This window comes from Synchiropus splendidus, chromosome 8, assembly GCF_027744825.2.
Source record: "Synchiropus splendidus isolate RoL2022-P1 chromosome 8, RoL_Sspl_1.0, whole genome shotgun sequence".
Taxonomy (NCBI): Eukaryota; Metazoa; Chordata; class Actinopteri; order Syngnathiformes; family Callionymidae; genus Synchiropus; species Synchiropus splendidus.
In genome coordinates, this window is record NC_071341.1 from 5,511,913 (window position 1) to 5,529,967 (window position 18,055).

Here is an 18,055-nt window from a genome sequence, read left to right on the forward strand (position 1 = left end):
AAAAGAAATGGACCATGAATGGTCACATAACCCATCATGGTGTGGAGCTCTTTATGACCTGCCAAGTGTTTGATTGTGTTGACTTTTCGGGCCGCAGATTTCAAACGTACGAATGTAAAGGCCCAAAATGTCTGACTAACAACCTTCCATCTGTTTTACCCTCAGTGCTCACACCAAGCCTTGGTTACATCAGAATGTCAACTACTATTTTGTTCTATCTTGCTCAGTTCCCACAGAGAAGGGGGCCACGGGCCTCAGCAACCTGGGGAATACCTGTTTCATGAACTCCAGCATTCAGTGTGTGAGCAACACTAAACCTCTGACAGACTACTTCATCTCAGGAAGACACCTCTATGAGCTTAACAGGTGCTGCCTCTGGGTGCAAACATGTTGATTTCTCTGTGTCACTATGTTCCTCTGACATTAAATGGGCAAATGTGGTTTTGTTGACAGAACTAACCCCATCGGAATGCGAGGTCACATGGCCAAGTGTTATGGCGACCTGGTGATGGAGCTGTGGAGTGGGACACAGAAGAACGTGGCTCCTCTCAAACTTAGAGTGAGAATGATGAGCTACTATGGGATTTAATTTTGGCGCAATCATGATTTACCAGAGACCCACACCATTTAACCATTATACATAATGATCTATGTGGGACCTGTCAATGGAGAGCTGTGAGAAGCGCAAGGCTAGACCTGATAAAAGGTTTTCGAACACCTAGTGCTGGGGGCTCACAGTATCCTCTCTGCCTCTAAAGAGTTGTATTACAATGCCGTGGCTAGTGCTGATGGGGAAGCCAAAACCTAGGGGCTCTTTGCATCCCTGCTTCATTCACTTATTTGTTTTCAGATGGCACGTTGCACATAATATCTGGCTTATATAATAAAGTCATAAAACTCTAAGAGCTTTTAATTCCTTGGTTTCAATTGGTTCATCTGCGACAAGGCACTTGGCTTCAGTTTTCCGGTCTTGATGTTAAGATGTGACTGACCATCTAAAATAACGCTTACCCAAGACTTCATTCCAAGAGCTTTTATTCTTCCTTTATTCCATTGTGCAGTAAGGGAAACAAACCGTTTCATCCCTTCAGGTGATGTTCTTTGTTTAGCGTGCCTTAGTATTAATAATAAAGAACTATGGGCATGTCTGGAGTTTGTATCAATAATTATACTGGCAAGATGATCTTGTTGTGTAGTTGTGGTTTTCACCTTTAACTTCTGTCTTCAGTGGACCATAGCAAAGTATGCCCCACGTTTCAATGGCTTCCAACAACAAGACTCCCAGGAACTACTTGCCTTTCTGCTGGATGGACTGCATGAGGACCTGAACCGAGTCCATGAGAAACCCTATGTAGAACTGAAGGACAGCGATGGTCGGCCCGACTGGGAAGTGGCTTCTGAGGTCAGGCCTTCATACCCTGCGTGTGTTGAAATATGCTGCAGTGTTTACGCTGTCGTCAAAAAAAGTGTGGAATGATAATTCATGGCTTTTGGGAAATATTCTTTAGACGGGCCTAATCTGATCCTAATCCCACCTATTTGGCATTTAATATCGCTTAATGATCAGATAAGTTATCTGAAAAATTGACCCAAGCCATACGTATCTAGAAAAGATTTTACTTAGATCAGTTTCAGCAGAAACCTGATCATATTTAAGCAGAAAGCGGTCATAACGAAAAGAAGCTGAAATAGCCTTGAAATGGCAGAACTGCTTTCACCAACTACCAAGCAGTGAATTCCACCTCCAGTTCTACTGTTCAACTCAGCATTGTCATTTTCTCATCATATGCGTGAAACCATTGAAGGGAACTTGGCAAACCAAGACAAGACTCCCTATTTAATGATTTAATCAGTTCAAGCGGACTGGAGGTATACGGTGTGCACATGTTCACTACTTTGAATGAAATGATGAAACTGTGGTTGTCTCAAGTCAATTAAAGGCCAAGTACTCACTCCCATGGTTAAGTCTTCTTCTGAACTCTGTGTTGTTGCGTCCAATAGGCATGGGAGAACCATCTGCGTAGGAACCGCTCTATCGTGGTAGACCTGTTCCACGGTCAGCTGAAATCCCAGGTGAAGTGCAAGACCTGTGGTCACATCAGCGCTCGCTTTGACCCCTTCAACTTCCTTTCACTGCCTCTACCTATGGACAGCTCCATGCATCTGGAGATCACTGGTGGGTTGCTAGCTTTGTGTTTCTCAGTGGTTCACAAGCAGCTGACATGTTGTGTGTGCAGTCATTAAACTGGATGGCACCACTCCAGTGCGGTTCGGGCTGAGGCTGAACATGGACGAGAAGTACACAGGGCTGAAAAAGCAGCTGAGTGAACTGTGCAGCCTGAAGCCTGAGCAGATTTTGCTGGCTGAGGTCCACACCTCCAACATCAAGGTAGTGACGATTAGGGACCAGTCAATACGATATGCAAGTGCAGACGTGACATGGACGTTCTTGACATAGACTTACAAGTGGCTTACAACGGATGTGTTTGAGTGCAGTTATAGGACATTCAAAACATTTTCTTGATAAAGTTCTGTGTATGTGCAGTATATTATTCACAACAAACATTTTTGGATAGTGAAAACCACTTGAATAAACCTGCCAATCTGTTTTGAAGTCTGATATTATGTTGCCATTTGCCTACCATTGTGTCATCTAAACAATATCCGTCTTCTTCTGTGTTCAGAATTTTCCACTGGATAACCAGAAGGTCCGTCTGTCTGTTAACGGATTCCTGTGTGCTTTTGAGATCCCAGTGCCAGGTTCTCCAACATCCCTCTGTTCTCCCAATCTGAGAGGTGAGCTCAGCCACTGGTCCCAGGTGGTTCCCCTTCTGTACAAATTGAGACTTTTATCCTCCTCAGATGTTACTCCGATGGCCAACAGTTCAGTTTCCAATGACCAAATGGATTCTAGTCCTACACTTATTCCCAATGGTGGACCCTCTCTAGCAGCCTGCAGTCCAGAGACGCCCCTGGCCAATGGTGTTGCCAATGGTCACGTCACACCGGTGCAAGAAAGCCCCTTCATTGGCTACATTATTGCCATGCACAGGAAGATGGTAAACTTTTCTTGTGAACATGAGCTGTCATGTCTTATTGTTGTCTTACAGTGGCATTGTCTTTCAGATGCGCACAGAGTTGTACTTCCTGTCATCGCAAAAAAACAGACCCAGCTTGTTTGGCATGCCGCTCATAGTCCCATGCACCGTCCACACTAGCAAGAAGGACTTGTATGATGCTGTTTGGATTCAAGTGTCTCGACTGGCCAGTCCACTGCCTCCTCAGGAGGCCAGTAACCATGCTCAGGACTGGTGAGTGTTCACAAGCCTTAAGTTGAACAACATGCAGCCACATACACAGATAAGTTCCAGCATGCCAGTCCTCTTTGAAAACATCATCATTAGCTGTCACTTATACCTTGAGCTGATATATTCCTCTCATTGGGTCACATCAGTGCTGTGTTCTGCCAGGTTTATTAAGGGATGCTGGAGAAAAACAGGATGATGTTTTTTTGCTAAATGGTTTCAAGGTTTCATTGCTACACAAAGTTACCTCACTGTGTTCCACATGACGTGCCAGCTGGTGGTTATTGTTTATGCTCAATATCATTTCAAAGAGGGACACTTCACAAGACCAGATGGGGCAAAAAGTTAACTGATAAGTTGGATGTAGTTCAGTTTAAAGAAAGGGGCTGTGTCTAAATGTTTTTTTTGTTATTCGTTCTGTTGCAGTGATGACAGCATGGGCTACCAGTATCCATTTACGTTACGGGTAGTGGGAAAAGATGGCAACTCCTGTGCCTGGTGCCCATGGTATAGGTAAGACAAGTGAACACAGTTTGCTGCACAAGTTAACCACTGTTTCTGTTGCTGCATATGTACTAATGAAGCCTGACAGGTCTCCGATTAATCGCTGGGTTCATGGTTGATATTCTAACTTTGTCTTTGTGTGGTCCAGATTCTGTCGTGGCTGCACAGTGGACTGTACAGAAGAGCGGGCCTCCGTGGGAAATGCCTACATTGCTGTTGACTGGGATCCCACTGCCCTACATCTTCGATATCAAACCTCCCAGGAGAGGGTGAGGCACTCTTCTTGTCGTTTATTTTTGTTTGTTTGTTTGTTTATTTGAATGTGGTAGGAAAGGAGTTTCGGTTATTTGACATCAAGTGTGTTGAGAGTTTGACCTTGGACATGACATTGTGCTTCCAGATTGTGGAGGAGCACTGCAGTGTGGAGCAGTCCCGGCGGGCCCAGGCAGAGCCCATCAGCCTGGACAGCTGTCTCAAGGCCTTCACCAGTGAGGAAGAGCTTGGAGAGGACGAGCTCTACTATTGCTCCAAATGTAAGACTCACCGGTTAGCCACCAAGAAGCTGGACCTCTGGCGGCTGCCCCCCATCCTGGTGCGTGCAACTTCTCTTGAACCTTGCTCTCCTAAAGATCGTCTCTGACCTCTGAGCTCTTTTGGCTGCAGATTGTTCACCTGAAGCGCTTCCAGTTTGTAAACGGCCGCTGGATAAAGTCTCAGAAGATAGTGAAATTTCCTCGAGAGAATTTTGACCCCAGCGCCTTCCTGGCCCCCAGAGAGCTGGAGCCATCCTGCCTGCACTCTCGCAGTCAGAGTGAAGACCTTCTGAGGGTCGGTGAAGACAACCTGTCATCCATCTCTGCCCCGGCTGGATTCTGCAACCTGTACAAAGGTAGCAGTCACTTTTCCATTATTATTGCTTCAACCTTCTTGACCCCATGCACCTGAGCTCTTTCATACACAAAAACTGAGTTGCATTTTTATGTTCGTGACTTTCTTATCCTGTCAGCTCTTTGTTATCTGATCAGCTGAGTGAGCAGCTACTCCTTTACATTGCACCTGAAGTGGCAGAACATCTCATTAGCATGATACTAGGTTTCCTTCTTTTGCCACTATGCATGATGATTCTTTGTTTTCTCTCAGCCTCACCAGCCTCCAGCAGGAAGTCTGCCCAGTCGTTGAGCCGCGGCAGCAGCCCCTCCAGCAGTCCCAAAGCTGGCGGTGGAAGCCGCAGACCAGGGCGCTTACGTCTGCCCCAGCTCGGCAGCAGACACAGACTCTCCAGTAGCAAGGAGAACCTCGACAGTGCCTCAGTTATAGATGCAGAGCAGCGAGAGGACACGCCTCAAGCAGAAGGAGGATCCGGATCGGCCGAGTCGTCTTTCAGCACAGAGGCGTCTAGCAGCCACTGTGACGTGGTTCTAATGAACGGTGACAGCAACGGCCTGTACTCGGACTGCAGCATGGACAGTCGCTCAGATCTGGACTGCTCCCTGCTCCTGCACAGAAACCAGTGTCTGGATGCCATGTACAGTCTTTATGCAATATCGGTGAGTGTGTAACGGCACTGTGGTGCTGCAGCAGGTTGGCTTGATTTTTTCAGACCCAAGCTGTTCTAATGTTAAGCTTTATCTTGCTGCTGCTAACCTTTTTTTTCATCTGAATCATCTCCCTCTCTTGTAAATAAGAAATGCAAGTCAGGCAGTAAGAAGCTATTTGGAGTGGAAAGCTTTTGAGTTTGATATTTGAGAAATATTACATCATATTAGTGACATTGTACCAGAGAACGTTTCTTTTGAAAATTCTGTTTTTCATGTGTCTGATGTGATGTCTGCTTTGAAGTGAAGCGACGTGCTGTGATTCCATCTTGTCTTTCACCTCAGTGTCATTCGGGAATCATGGGAGGAGGCCACTATGTAACGTACGCCAAAAACCCCAACGACAAGTGGTACTGTTACAACGACAGCAGCTGCAAGGTAAAACCACTTTTCTAATTCTTGATCTTGAGTGGGATCTTGAGTCATTATGTTTGTTCATTCATTCAACTTTTTTTTTCATTAATATTGACTCAGTGCTAGGAAGAGAATTTGCTCTCCAGGTAATGAGATGTTGGGATTCCAAGGTGGGCCCTTACTTAAGTATGGATTTGATGGATTCGCAACATAACCTGCTTTCTGCTTAGACTCCCACTAGGATAATGCCAACTCGAACAAAGTTGATGTTTTGCATTTTAGAATTTGAATAAGATGGGAAGAATCTTAAGAGCATTCGAGCTGTGAAAACAAGAAGAAACTGAAAAGCAATACGTCTATGCCAGTCTATGCTGGAGAACGATCATTGAGTCACTTCTGAACTGGTTTTCAAAACAGATGAATGAAAATGATTTATTTATAAAATACCTCTACTATGTGATCTGGCGCCAAATATCAATGTTAAAACATCAATAAACTCACAAAAGGAAGCTTGAAGCCTCCACATGGAAGAGCCACTTTGCATGTCCAGTAGGTGCTGCGGAGTTCTATTTGAAAAGAAAGTAATCAAAAAAAAAAAAAAACGACAAATCGTGGATCATAATTGCATCTCAGCATACAGAGCCTGATACTATAGCTGTCTCACAGTGTCCTCCTGATGCCTGTCAGCATATGGGTTCTTATTCTACTGAGCGTTCAGTGGAACCAACAGGACCAGAAGAGCTCATAGCACCATCTCTCGTCATAGAGGTGATATTACTGAATAATTCAGCTCCGCAACTTATAAACCAGGACAACCTGCTGCGATCAGACTCGGAGCGCGAATCAACTTATTGCCTCGGTCGGGCTCCTCTCTGCATGAAAATGTGGTCTGTGTGTGTAAGCCCCTGCGAATATAGATTTTGTTTTACTTGGTTGCCATGCATGTGAAATTGGATGACATTTCTTACACTATATTAATAATTGCAAAATCCCTGTATCGTGACAGGATCATTATCATCGGCAAAAATATTGTGCTAGTATTGTATAGCGTATCGTAATCAATATTTTTTTTTCTGGGAGCTTCAGTTTAAGATCCTTCAGGGGTCAAGTTTAGGACCATCATTAACACATACTGTGCATATGGATCCTATTTGGGTTGTTGCTGGGAGTCAGATGCTGATGACCTCAGAGTATCTATTTGTCTATCGTGTGCGTGCTGTTTGTTGTGCACAAACTGGGAGTTTGCTGAAGATGTCCTGACTCAACAGGTTGTGCTATAAATGCGCTGACTAGCCGCACTGTACAGAGCTTAAAGACATATTCCTGATAACTTGTGTTCGATTGTTATTTCCTCAGAAATGATGCAGTGACCATGTGTTGGTGTGTTTCACAGGAAGTTCACTCACAGGAGATCGACACAGACTCGGCCTACATCCTGTTCTACGAGCAGCAGGGTGTCAACTACTCCCAGTTCCTGCCGAGGATCGATGGCAAGAAGATGGCCGACACCAGTAGCATGGACGAGGACTTTGAGTCAGACTACAGGAAGTACTGCATCCTGCAGTGACTGCAGCTCGCCTCCCTGAAACCCAACGATCCGATGACCTCTGGTGAAAGCACTAAAAACACGCTCCTCCTCTGCGCTTGCCATGAACTCATTACATCTCTGAATGTGGCCAATTCTCTTTACTTGTGACTGAACCATTGAGCCCCATGAAGAAAAACCACAAGAGACCTAGGCTGAAAGTGTTAAGGCCAAACCCTTTTCAAGGTTCAACTTTTCAACAGATGCTGTGAGATTTTAACGCAAACTTTGATCAGTGAGTCCAGACAAACGTTAGTCCCTCACTACCTCATCAGATCTTCAGCCCGCCATTAACACCCAAGTCAGTATTAAGACACACATTTCAGGTAGCACACTCGAGTTCCTGAAGAGACACTGGGCTCCGATTTCGCCAAAAGCTTCCACTGATGAAAAGAGATTTGTGCAATGTTGACTTGTAAAGCATCTCATATGCCAAGAGATGAAGGGAGAGGGAAATATTGTTGATTTCTGATAATTTTATATAGATTTTTATTATTTTTTGTGTTGATGCTTTTTATGAAAGAAAGTCATCCTTGTAGTAAGGAATGAAACCCACATGACGTGTGGATCTTTCACCGTTTGCACCTTGTTTTTGTTTCTTTTCTCAGCTGTTTGATCGGTGGCTGTTCCTCAGAACATGCCTGCATGATACCAACATCAATACCATAGATCCAGGAATTATCTCACTCTTGTAGTCATAATGAAAAAAAGGATGCTGCTGATGAGTTTGCTGCTATTCTACTTTTATTTAAAACCAAATTCATAAATGTAGCAAGTTAAAGCCATTAAAGTGATTCAGCTGTGTTACCACTCCAATTATTATTATTTTCTTACAGATCTAAGGTCAATTTCCCGTGTATTCAATGGCATTTTCTGGTATTGGGTACCACATCAGTTGTGTACTCAAGACGTCTTTCCACCATCACCACATTAACATTGAACACGTTTGGTTTTTTTTAATGACAATTTGTCAATTAAAATTCTGTGAATTGATGTGTCATCAGATTCGCCCTCACAAACCTGTAGAGTAGTGAAACTTGATTTACCTTTCTTCATTAAGAAGTGTTATCTTCAGTCCCAGGTTGAGTTTCCATTGATGCTTGCCAACATGATGGAGGAGAAAGGTGATTCCTCCTGCCGTTTAAGCCGCACAATTTCCTTCTGCTGTTCTCTCTGCGTTTGTTTCCATAAATCCATTTCAAGTCCGAAAATATTCAGCCCTGTGCTGGTCCCTCCAGCGTGCCAGACAAGCAAGAGTGAAAAGTGTTTTGAGACCTTGTATGCGATGTGAATTCACCCCAGAAGAGAGATGTGAATAACTTCAGTTGCCTGTGGAACCCCGATGAGGAGATGTTCTGCTTTTGATAACGTGCCTCAGCTGAGGGAACAATCAACCGCTCATTTCTTCTCGGCTTTAATGAACTGTTGGTCACTGTGATCACACCTCAGCTGTCGATTTGGAGCAGGATTTTCCTTTGACTGTAATTACTGTTGTTGCTGTGAGTCTGTGGCGCTTGTTTTTCTTCCTCAAAGGGACGCTGATGTTTTCTTGGTTTACTTAAGGTGCAATATCTGTCGGGGTCTCTATGGTTCTGAATGTTCCTGGTATCAACTGATGACTAGGGCAAGTGTTGAAGCAAAAAAAAAAAAAAAAAAAAAAGTCTTGTCAACCACAGGTCCAGCTAGTTTCACCCCCTCGGCTGAGCAGACGTGCGTCTGTGGGCAGTGGGTCCTACTACTGAGCTGTCTGTCAGAGTCTGTAGCCCCTATTTAAACCTGATTTATGTCAAATCAGAACAAGGTGTTTAATTTAATGAATTCTTTTTGTAAAAGGTGTTGTTTTTTTTTTTTTGAAAGAAAGTGACATTGCACTGACGTGTACATATGAAAGTGTGTTTTGTAAATAAGTCGATGGAAAAAAAAAACGATGTATTTGAATATGAACTGTACAAACTACTGTACTTGTAGTTGTATCTGGAGTGATCCTGTTCTTTAACTAATACCCAAGCAACTAATTAAACTGCAGACCGAGACCAATAGGTGGTGTGGTTTTTTTTCTTATTAGTGTGCTGGAATTTAACAATGAGCAAAACCTCTCTAATCTCTATGTCTACACAGTGTGGGCTGGGAACATTTTTTTTAAGGAGCCCGATTATTCTTTTCCATGTGACCAAGAGATTTCTCCAGGCGATGTATAGAATATGTAAGATATATAGAAGTGCGAAAAGCGTTTCATTTCCCATCTGCCTCTTCTGGTATTATTCATTCATTGTTGTTTGTGTCATAAACTAGGATCGGCCAAGGTTCCCAACCTTCAGGTCCTAACTTAACCGGGTGACATTTTGTTTTTGTCACCCATCAACACAATTCTCCATTGTGGAGGTCATTTTATTGACAATCAAAGTCAATACATTTATTTATTTATTTTTTTATTAATTCAGCTGAAACTTGCTCCTCGGCGCTGGTCAGCTGCAGAGCTTTTCTAAGTACTTATATTTCACCTGTTACAAAAGACATTTCAGTCATTTGATGGCTGTTCATATTGACGCACATCTGAGGCTGATGTCTCTCAAAGTGATGCATATAATAATGTGTGACAATTATTTGGATTAATAAATTACTGACGAAAAGAAATGATCAATCCAAATAAAACAGATTAATCATGTAGGACAGCGATCTTCAAACCAGTCCTCAGAGGAGGGTGCTGCTGCTATTGTCACATCTAGCACGCACGGTTTGACCAATCGGGCGTCGGCTAAAACAAGCAGCACCACTCTTCAGACACCTGATAGGTGAAACAGTGTGTGATTGTTGGCTTGGAAGATAAACGTGTTTCATGCACCACTGCTAGGTTTGCCTTGTTATAAATTATGATGGTGCCCAGATAAGATAGGACTTATTGGAAAATTCTGCTCACTCATCACTTGAGCACTTACACCCTGATGCTGAAGCCCATGTGTACGGATCAAAGTAGATAATTCTGGCATCAGAAAACTTTATTAGCCATTATTAATAATTAATAATAAAATATGTAATTCATCTGATCAATTCTTTTGGCCGCAGTCCCAGTTTAAACACACAGAAAATGCCTCCAAACACATCCATTTAGCCGTGTCACTTTATTGGAATAAAAACACAGTGAAACAATATCAACATGACACAATACTGTAGTGTACTTTGCAACAATCACAGGTGTTTAGTTTTGTTTTCAAACGCCGAAATGAAATGAAAAGATTCTTCACATGTAGGAGCTAGAAATAAATATTGACTCCCAGTCTCACGTCATCTTCGTCAGAAACGGTTGTTGAAAGACTAGCTCATGATGATGTGACGATCAAACAAATTCTGGTATTGGTTGTGTGTTTCATCATTCGCCTGTTGGCTCTCCAGCAGACTGAGACTCAACACTGACCTGTGCAAGAACCAAAGACATGCAGTCGAACAGAAGACATCTCTCATTCACAACAGTGAAAACAGTCCACACCGCGCATCGCTTATGCATATCTGGGGCTGCCTATGCGGTGGAGTTGAATGTGCCATGGAACCCGTATGGGATGTTGACGGGCACAGCAGCCCGGCCCAGCTCTTCAAATGTGGAGGCGTCTAAAAGGAGGAACGAGGAACGTGCTCTTGTCCTTGAGGAGAAAGAAAGTGCGCTTAAGCTGACCAAAGTTCAGGTCAATCAGAGATGTAGCCAACTATATTCAAACAAACTACCTTCTTATTTAATGCAGGATAAAAGAAAAAAAAAAAACATCAGGGTAATGAATCCACACAGTGGTCGACCCACCTTTTCTGGAGTGATAACCACTGAGAGTATGACGCCATCATCCTCCGCTGTGGCATCGGGGGCAGGCACAAAGACTGGTTCAGACGGATAGAGACCCGGATGATCCCACACCTTCAAGATGAGGAAGAATATGTGACTTTTGGTTTACGTACTGATACATTGACTTATGAGACAAGAAGAACTGGTTGTGCTGCTTCACCTTCATCTGCTTCCCCTGAAGATCCATCTTGATCAGCGTGTCGCCCACCAAATGCCTGAAGCCACAGCCATAAAAGTAGCGGTAGTGTTGTACTTGCTATAGTTGATCTGCGGGAACTCAAGACCCACATACAGGCGAAGCTGCTCTCCGTAGAGGTCCTCTGGGCTGCAGATGACATGCGTTTCGAAGAAACAAAACTTGCAGACTTATGTTTTTATGTCATACAAGGGGGCACTTCTGGTCACAATAAAACTGAAAGTAGAAAGGATAGACATAGTAATGCACCTTATGGTTACCACTGACAAATAACAAATCTTAAATAATTTGTCTCTTGAAACTAAACAAAACATATTTTATTGGATCTGCACAATCTGCAGCAATGTTTTTCAGTTTCAAAGGCAACATAAAATTGTGTGCAAAGCAAAAGTTCTTGTTTATTTATTTATCTTGTAGGTATTTCAAAAAGAAAAACAATAATACTGGAGACAGTTTCTCTTGACCTCCTTTTCTCCAGCATTTTCATTTATACACTTTGGCTTCCACAGTTGACACACTTTTTCTTTTGCCAAGATCAAAGTGACTGATGCTGCGGTCAGGGAAGGTTGTTGGTGCTGCTTCACAGCTGTATTTACCTGTGACTGACCTTATTTTTGCTGATCCTTATACACGAGGCAGTGCTGTTGTGCCGGGTGTTCAGGTTGCGGCCATAAGGTGTTGCGCCATCGACATCGAGGGGAAGCACAAAACGGCGAGGAAAGTTTCTACACAAGGTGTTGTACACCTACGAGGAGCAGCACAGTTGAGACAACAGATCTGGTGTGACAACTCACTCACAGCTCTGCGGCTTACTTCATCAAGCGCTTCCCCAGACTTGCGTAGGTTCTGGATGTTGTAGTTAGTGAAGGCCTTGCCATCGTCAGACTCGCACATGTCCACGACCAGCAGACCGTCCTGCTCGAAGGCGTTGATCTGGTGGAAGGTTGCCAGCGGCTTGGCAAGATACTTGACACTGCTCACCTGAAGTCATGAAATGAGTCATCATCAGTTCTGCCACCGGGGCAGGATGGAAAAAGCCAACCATTACCTCTCCTGTGTGTTTGTTGATCAAATGGAAAATGGTGTCGCTTTTTGGCTCCCAGTAGATTCCATCACTGATGCTCCTCCCCCTCAGCTTTCCTGTCACAATCTTCAAGAGGTCCATCTTCATAGGTTGCTCGATAAAAACCATGTAGTTTTCTGACATGGCTGAGAGGGATCCAAAAAAAGCTAATAAAGCTACTATTCGAAGGTTCAGACCGAACAGGGAATAGAGATACACTATATATATATATATATATTACCAAAAGTATTTGCTCACCCATCCAAATGATCAGAATCAGGTGTCCTGATCACTTGGCCTGGCCACAGGTGTATAAAACCCAGCACCAAGTCCTGCAGACTGTGTTGACAAACATTTGTGAAACAATGAGACGCTATCAGGAGCTCGGTGAATTCCAGCGTGGAACTGTCATAGGATGCTGCCACCTGTACAGCAAATCCAGTCGTGAAATTTCCACAGTCAACTGTGAGCTTTTATATAAGCAAAACAACAGGGGACAGGGAACAACAGCAACTCAGCCACAAAGTGGTCAGCCATGTAAACTGACAGAGAGGGGTCAGCAGATGCTGAGGCGCATCGTGCAAAGAGGTCGGCAACTTTCTGCACAGTCAATTGCTCCAGAGCTCCAAACTTCATGTGGCCTTCAGATTAGCCCAAGTACAGTACACAGAAAGCTTCATGGAATGGGTTTCCATGGCCGAGCAGCTGCATCCAAGCCATACATTACCTAGTGCAATGCAAAGCGCCGGATGCGGTGGTGTGAAGCAGGCCGCCACTAGACTATAAAGCAAGAGGAGACACCTTCTCTGGAGTGATGAATCACATCGGGCAATCTGATGGACCTCATTGTGCCAAGTGTGATATTTGGTGGAGGAGGAATTATGGTGTGGGGTTGTTTTTCAGGAGATGGGTTTGGCCCCTTAGTTTCAGTGAAAGAAACTTTGAAGATACCAAAACATTATGGACAATTCCATGCTCCCAACCTTGTGGGAACAGTCTCTTCTTCCAACATGACTGTGCACTAGTGCACAAAGCAAGGTCCATAAAGACATGGATGATAGAGTCCGGTTAGGATGAACTTGACCAGCCTGCACTGAGTCCTGAACTGAACCCGATAGAACACCTTTGGGATGAATTACAGCAGAGACTTAGAGTGAATGGCACTTAAGTTCATGTGAGTCAAGGCAGGTGAGCAAATACCTTTTGTAATATTGTGTACAAGGTGTAAAGAAGCTCAGTGAGAAAAAAAAACATGCTGCTAAAACAACGATAATAATATAGATATAATAGTTAGTAGATAGCAACCTGCCGTTGATAAATGATTTCCTAATAATGTGTTGTGAGGGTCAAATCGGCAGGTATACTGCAAGACGTAACACTGTGTTTCCAAACATGCTTGGATGAACAGTGGCCTGCTCACCAAAGCTGTGGTAGTATGAGACCTTGCTCTTGTTCTCTGATGGGATAGAGCAGAGGATCGTGGCTCCCTCCAGAGTCTCATCTTCTGAGGTCTTAGTGCCAGGCACACAGATGATGTTGTAGTACGAACCTTCGAACACAGTAAACAACGATGAGTGTGCCTCTGGATCTATGGCTCACCTGCTGAGATGAATGGTACCTTTCAGGGAGTAGGAGTTCCCCATGTTGTAGGTGGTCCCGTCAGGCTCGGTGTGAGGATGCGCCGTGGCTCCATTCACTGCAACAAACTTGGTCCAGTCCACCTGAGGGACACCACCAGTGGTTATGAATGCGTGCAAAGCTTAGCCCTTATTCCACAGCATCACCACACCCTTTCTCTGGTCTCCAGGGTCTCTGGGTCCACCCTCCGCATGCAGCTTGTTTCAGTGCTGACATAATAATCACCCTTGTAGGTCACAAAGCTCACGTTGGCGTTGTCAGTGGGACCTGAAGTGAAGGCAGTTGGACCCGTTAAAATAGATACTTTATTTGGTATATAAACACAAGCTATACAATATGCCACTAAATTGACCAAGATTTCATTTGGAAGTAATGCAAACTATCTTTGGCATCCTGCCCTATGATCTACTACAGACCTGGGCAAAGTGCGGCCCGGGGGCCAAATGCGGCCCTTTGACTGTATTTATGTGGCCCTCCTGGAGTCAGAGCAAAACTATAAAACTGACATTGTTGTTGTCTCTGACATTTTGTCTTATGGATTGTTTTTTGTTTATTATGATGTAACTGAAACATAACCTTCTTGTTTAATTATTTTTTCTAAATCGTCTCTCGTGGCTATTTTAGGAGCATTTCTTGTCCCTTAAGTAAATTTTGAAATGTATGAGCCACATTGACAATCTTTAAATGGAATGTGGTTTAAATAAAATAAAACACAACAAAGCAACAGTTTCTATGCATTTTTACAGTGTAAATTCATAATCACACATGATTTTTATTTTCAATTTTCTCTTGTCCTCCTCTCTTTGTGTTTGACGGCCCTTCTCAACGGTCACAATATATAACCCGGCCCCTTGGGAAATTTAATTGCCCACCTCTGATCTACTATGTACTACACTATTCTATACTGCACACTGCTTTATACTCTATTGTACTTTGATGCAATGGGTTGGAAGAAGTAGAAGTCACCTACTGATAAAAATATATATGAAAAAAAGTAAACCATTTTTGAATTAATTGTGATGTGCTATACTGCACTCTGCTGTACAGTATTCTACAGTATTGCAACTTCACCATTCTGCTGGTGTGCTTTATGATGTAGTATTGCACTAAAATATGCAGTGCTGTATGTATCTCTACTGTACTGATTCAGTAGTGTTTTTACCTTTTGATTTTTACAACACTCATGCTTAGGGCTGTCAATAGATCACAGTTACATTACAAAAATCTAAAGTTAACTCAAGATTAACATCAAATTAATGACACATTTTCTATCTGTTCCAAATGCAACTTAAAGACAGATGTTATCAACACCAGAGTGTCCAACAACCTAATTTAACTGCCAGGAACATTCTCTTGACCTGACCTCAGGGGCTCAACAACTTGCTGAAAGCACAACATTGTAAACATTACTGGCCACTCTTCCTTTAAGTTACATTTAGAACTGATACAAAATATGTGACTAATTTGCCATTAATCTCAAGTTAACTCAGCTATTTTTTAATCATATGACAGTCCAACTAAACTCAGCGTTTTGAAGTTTTCTTGCTGCACTTAAACTTCAGATATGAAACACATATTGTTTCCCCCACTGTCTGAGCCCCTCGCCACTCCTCCAGTCACTCACGTGGGAGCTCAAACTTTGAAAGAAAGCGCTGGAAGAGGTTTTTACACGGGTCTGGCATGGTAACGGTTCCGAACTCTGACACAGCAATGCGGTTGTTCTCCTGGTTGGCCTGGTAGCTGTCGCTGGACAGGAAGCGGCTCTTGTACGTCACCTGACCGTTGGATATTTTGAACTGGTGCAGGAGAGCCATGCCATCAAACCAGTGGTTGAACCTGCCACAGGGAGAGGCAGGAGGTGTCAGTTGAGGGGTAAGGTAGCACATGGCCACATGGACATGAACCACGCTGAACTTAGGAAAGGTGTGACTCCCTCATTCTTGACTATGGAGTCCACACTAGCTGTGGTCGGTGAGTTGAATCTCATGTTAATGTCTGTAACACCTGTGTTAGTGTTAGGCCTGAGATGGACGTAACTGAATGAAATTCCCTCCCTTCTGTCCTTCTTCTTCTACTTATGGCTTCTCCCTTCAGCGGTGGCCACAGCGGATCATCCTCCTCCATCTCACCCTGTCCTCTGCCTCCTCTTCTCTCAAACCCTACAAACCTCATGTCCTCCTTCATCACGTCCATAAATCTCCTCTTTGGCCTTCCACTCCACCTTCTGCCTGGCAGTTCCAACCTCAACATCTTCCAACCAATGTACTGGCTATCTCTCCTCTGTACATGTCCAAACCATCTCAGTCTAGCCTCTCTGACTTTGTCTCCTAAACACCTGACATCCATCCTGCTCACTCCCAGAGAGAGCCTCAGCATCTTCATCTCTGCTACCTCTAGCTGTGCCTCCTGTCTTTTCCTCAGTGCTACTGTTTCCAAACCATACAACATTGCTGACCACAGTTGTGTACACGTCCCTTTCATCCTTGCCGTCACCCTTTTGTCACACATCACACCTGACACTTTTCTCCAATGATTCCATCCTGCCTGCACCCGCTTCTTCACCTCTTTCTCACACTCTCCATCGCTTCCTGGACAGTTGAGCCTCAGTACTTTAAACCCCCCGCCTACTTTATCTCTTCATCCTGTAACTTCACCTGTCCACTGGCAGCCTGCTCTCACCACAGATCACAGTGTCATCTGCAAACATCTCCCTCCCTTCTGTCCGCAACTTCAAATTGTTTGGAAACTTTTGATCTTGATTAATATCATTAATGTATTACTGATAAGACATGAAAAAGAAGAAGGAGGAAAAAGAACAATTGGGAAAATGTTTTCCAAAACAGGTTTGTAAAAACAAACCAAGACAACAACAATAACGATCACTGACAGTCATAACGCATGTCAAATCACTAAAACACAGTCGGACAGGGCGAGACAGTCGCGCTCACTTCTGACTTCCAATCTCGAACTTGCCCGGCCCGTTTCTTAAGAAGCTGCCGCTGATCCATTCTGGGATCCTGCCGGTGATGTTGGTGCTGATGGCGGCTCGGGGGTTTCTTCCACGGAGCAAACCAGCTTCTCAATGCTCGGGAGGCCGTGCACATCTGTGAAGCGCTGCATCTCCGTCGGTGACTTCGCGACTGTCGGAAGACAAACTGTCAATATGAGGATAGATGAGACCCACCATGAAAGTCTGCCTTACCTGTAGTGTTCCTGAGCTGATGCCTGGCGTGATCCACCTGTTTGGGCCCGGATTGGGGAGCAGACCGTGTGCCTTCCTCCGACTGATGCAGAGCTATATATGGTCCCTCTGGATGCTACGCCCCCGCTGATAAGTTGACAGAGCCAGAGAGCAACTACATGCTTATGTGCACAAATACGGAGGCGCTTCGTAGTCCCAATATAAAACAGGAGGTCAGCTATTCGCAAAGATAAAGGTTTTGTCTCGCTGACAAATATTTGATCATATTGCACTCGTCGATGCCCCGCGTGCCCGCACCATACATGAAAATGAAGCCATATTTCCTGGATCATTGTCTGTGCCCTGTTGTCAGCAAAAATAAATAAATAAATAAATAATAACCTGGAAAAAAGATTTACAAGTGAATGCCTGAAAATGATGGGCAATTCATCTTATAGTAGGCCAAATCCGACACAATTATTATTTCTCATCAGTAAATAGGACTTGAATAAAATATACTATAACAATCAAAATGTGACAACTTATCTTTCTCAGACAGCAGGAGAAATGAGAATGTGTTTTGATAATACTGACCATAATGGAGGTGAGGATTGATTAGACAACAGATTAAACAGGCTTTATGACATTTTTTTTTTTTACATCACACAATGCATATTTTATAAATCTGATCTCTTTATAAGACAAGTGGTCTGTTTGCCCTCTCAGTGACCAAAAGGCAGGACCCCTTGTTGGAGCTGTAAGTCTGAATTATCTTCACTTATCTGGTTGCTGTACATGAACATTG

The 18,055-nt window shown here is 43.7% G+C and overlaps 1 protein-coding gene and 1 pseudogene across 4 annotated transcripts in view; one reads left to right on the plus strand and one right to left on the minus strand.

Moving 5' to 3' along the window:
* usp32 (ubiquitin specific peptidase 32) overlaps positions 1 to 9,376 on the plus strand; it is a 39,366-nt gene extending 29,990 nt beyond the window's left edge. For all 4 annotated transcript variants that reach the window (XM_053872086.1, XM_053872087.1, XM_053872089.1 and 1 more), the window contains exons 20-34: positions 228 to 366; positions 454 to 559; positions 1,229 to 1,402; positions 2,002 to 2,176; positions 2,238 to 2,389; positions 2,685 to 2,796; positions 2,863 to 3,059; positions 3,127 to 3,311; positions 3,732 to 3,818; positions 3,958 to 4,078; positions 4,210 to 4,401; positions 4,473 to 4,698; positions 4,950 to 5,356; positions 5,690 to 5,782; positions 7,152 to 9,376. In XM_053872086.1, coding sequence (XP_053728061.1) covers positions 228 to 366; positions 454 to 559; positions 1,229 to 1,402; positions 2,002 to 2,176; positions 2,238 to 2,389; positions 2,685 to 2,796; positions 2,863 to 3,059; positions 3,127 to 3,311; positions 3,732 to 3,818; positions 3,958 to 4,078; positions 4,210 to 4,401; positions 4,473 to 4,698; positions 4,950 to 5,356; positions 5,690 to 5,782; positions 7,152 to 7,325 — 2,540 coding nt within the window. In that variant the 3' untranslated portion in view covers positions 7,326 to 9,376. The remainder of the gene's footprint in view (positions 1 to 227; positions 367 to 453; positions 560 to 1,228; positions 1,403 to 2,001; positions 2,177 to 2,237; positions 2,390 to 2,684; positions 2,797 to 2,862; positions 3,060 to 3,126; positions 3,312 to 3,731; positions 3,819 to 3,957; positions 4,079 to 4,209; positions 4,402 to 4,472; positions 4,699 to 4,949; positions 5,357 to 5,689; positions 5,783 to 7,151) is intronic.
* A 1,481-nt stretch (positions 9,377 to 10,857) lies between these two features.
* On the minus strand, positions 10,858 to 17,189 carry LOC128764091 (carotenoid-cleaving dioxygenase, mitochondrial-like; annotated as a pseudogene).
* Between the last annotated feature and the right edge of the window lie 866 nt (positions 17,190 to 18,055).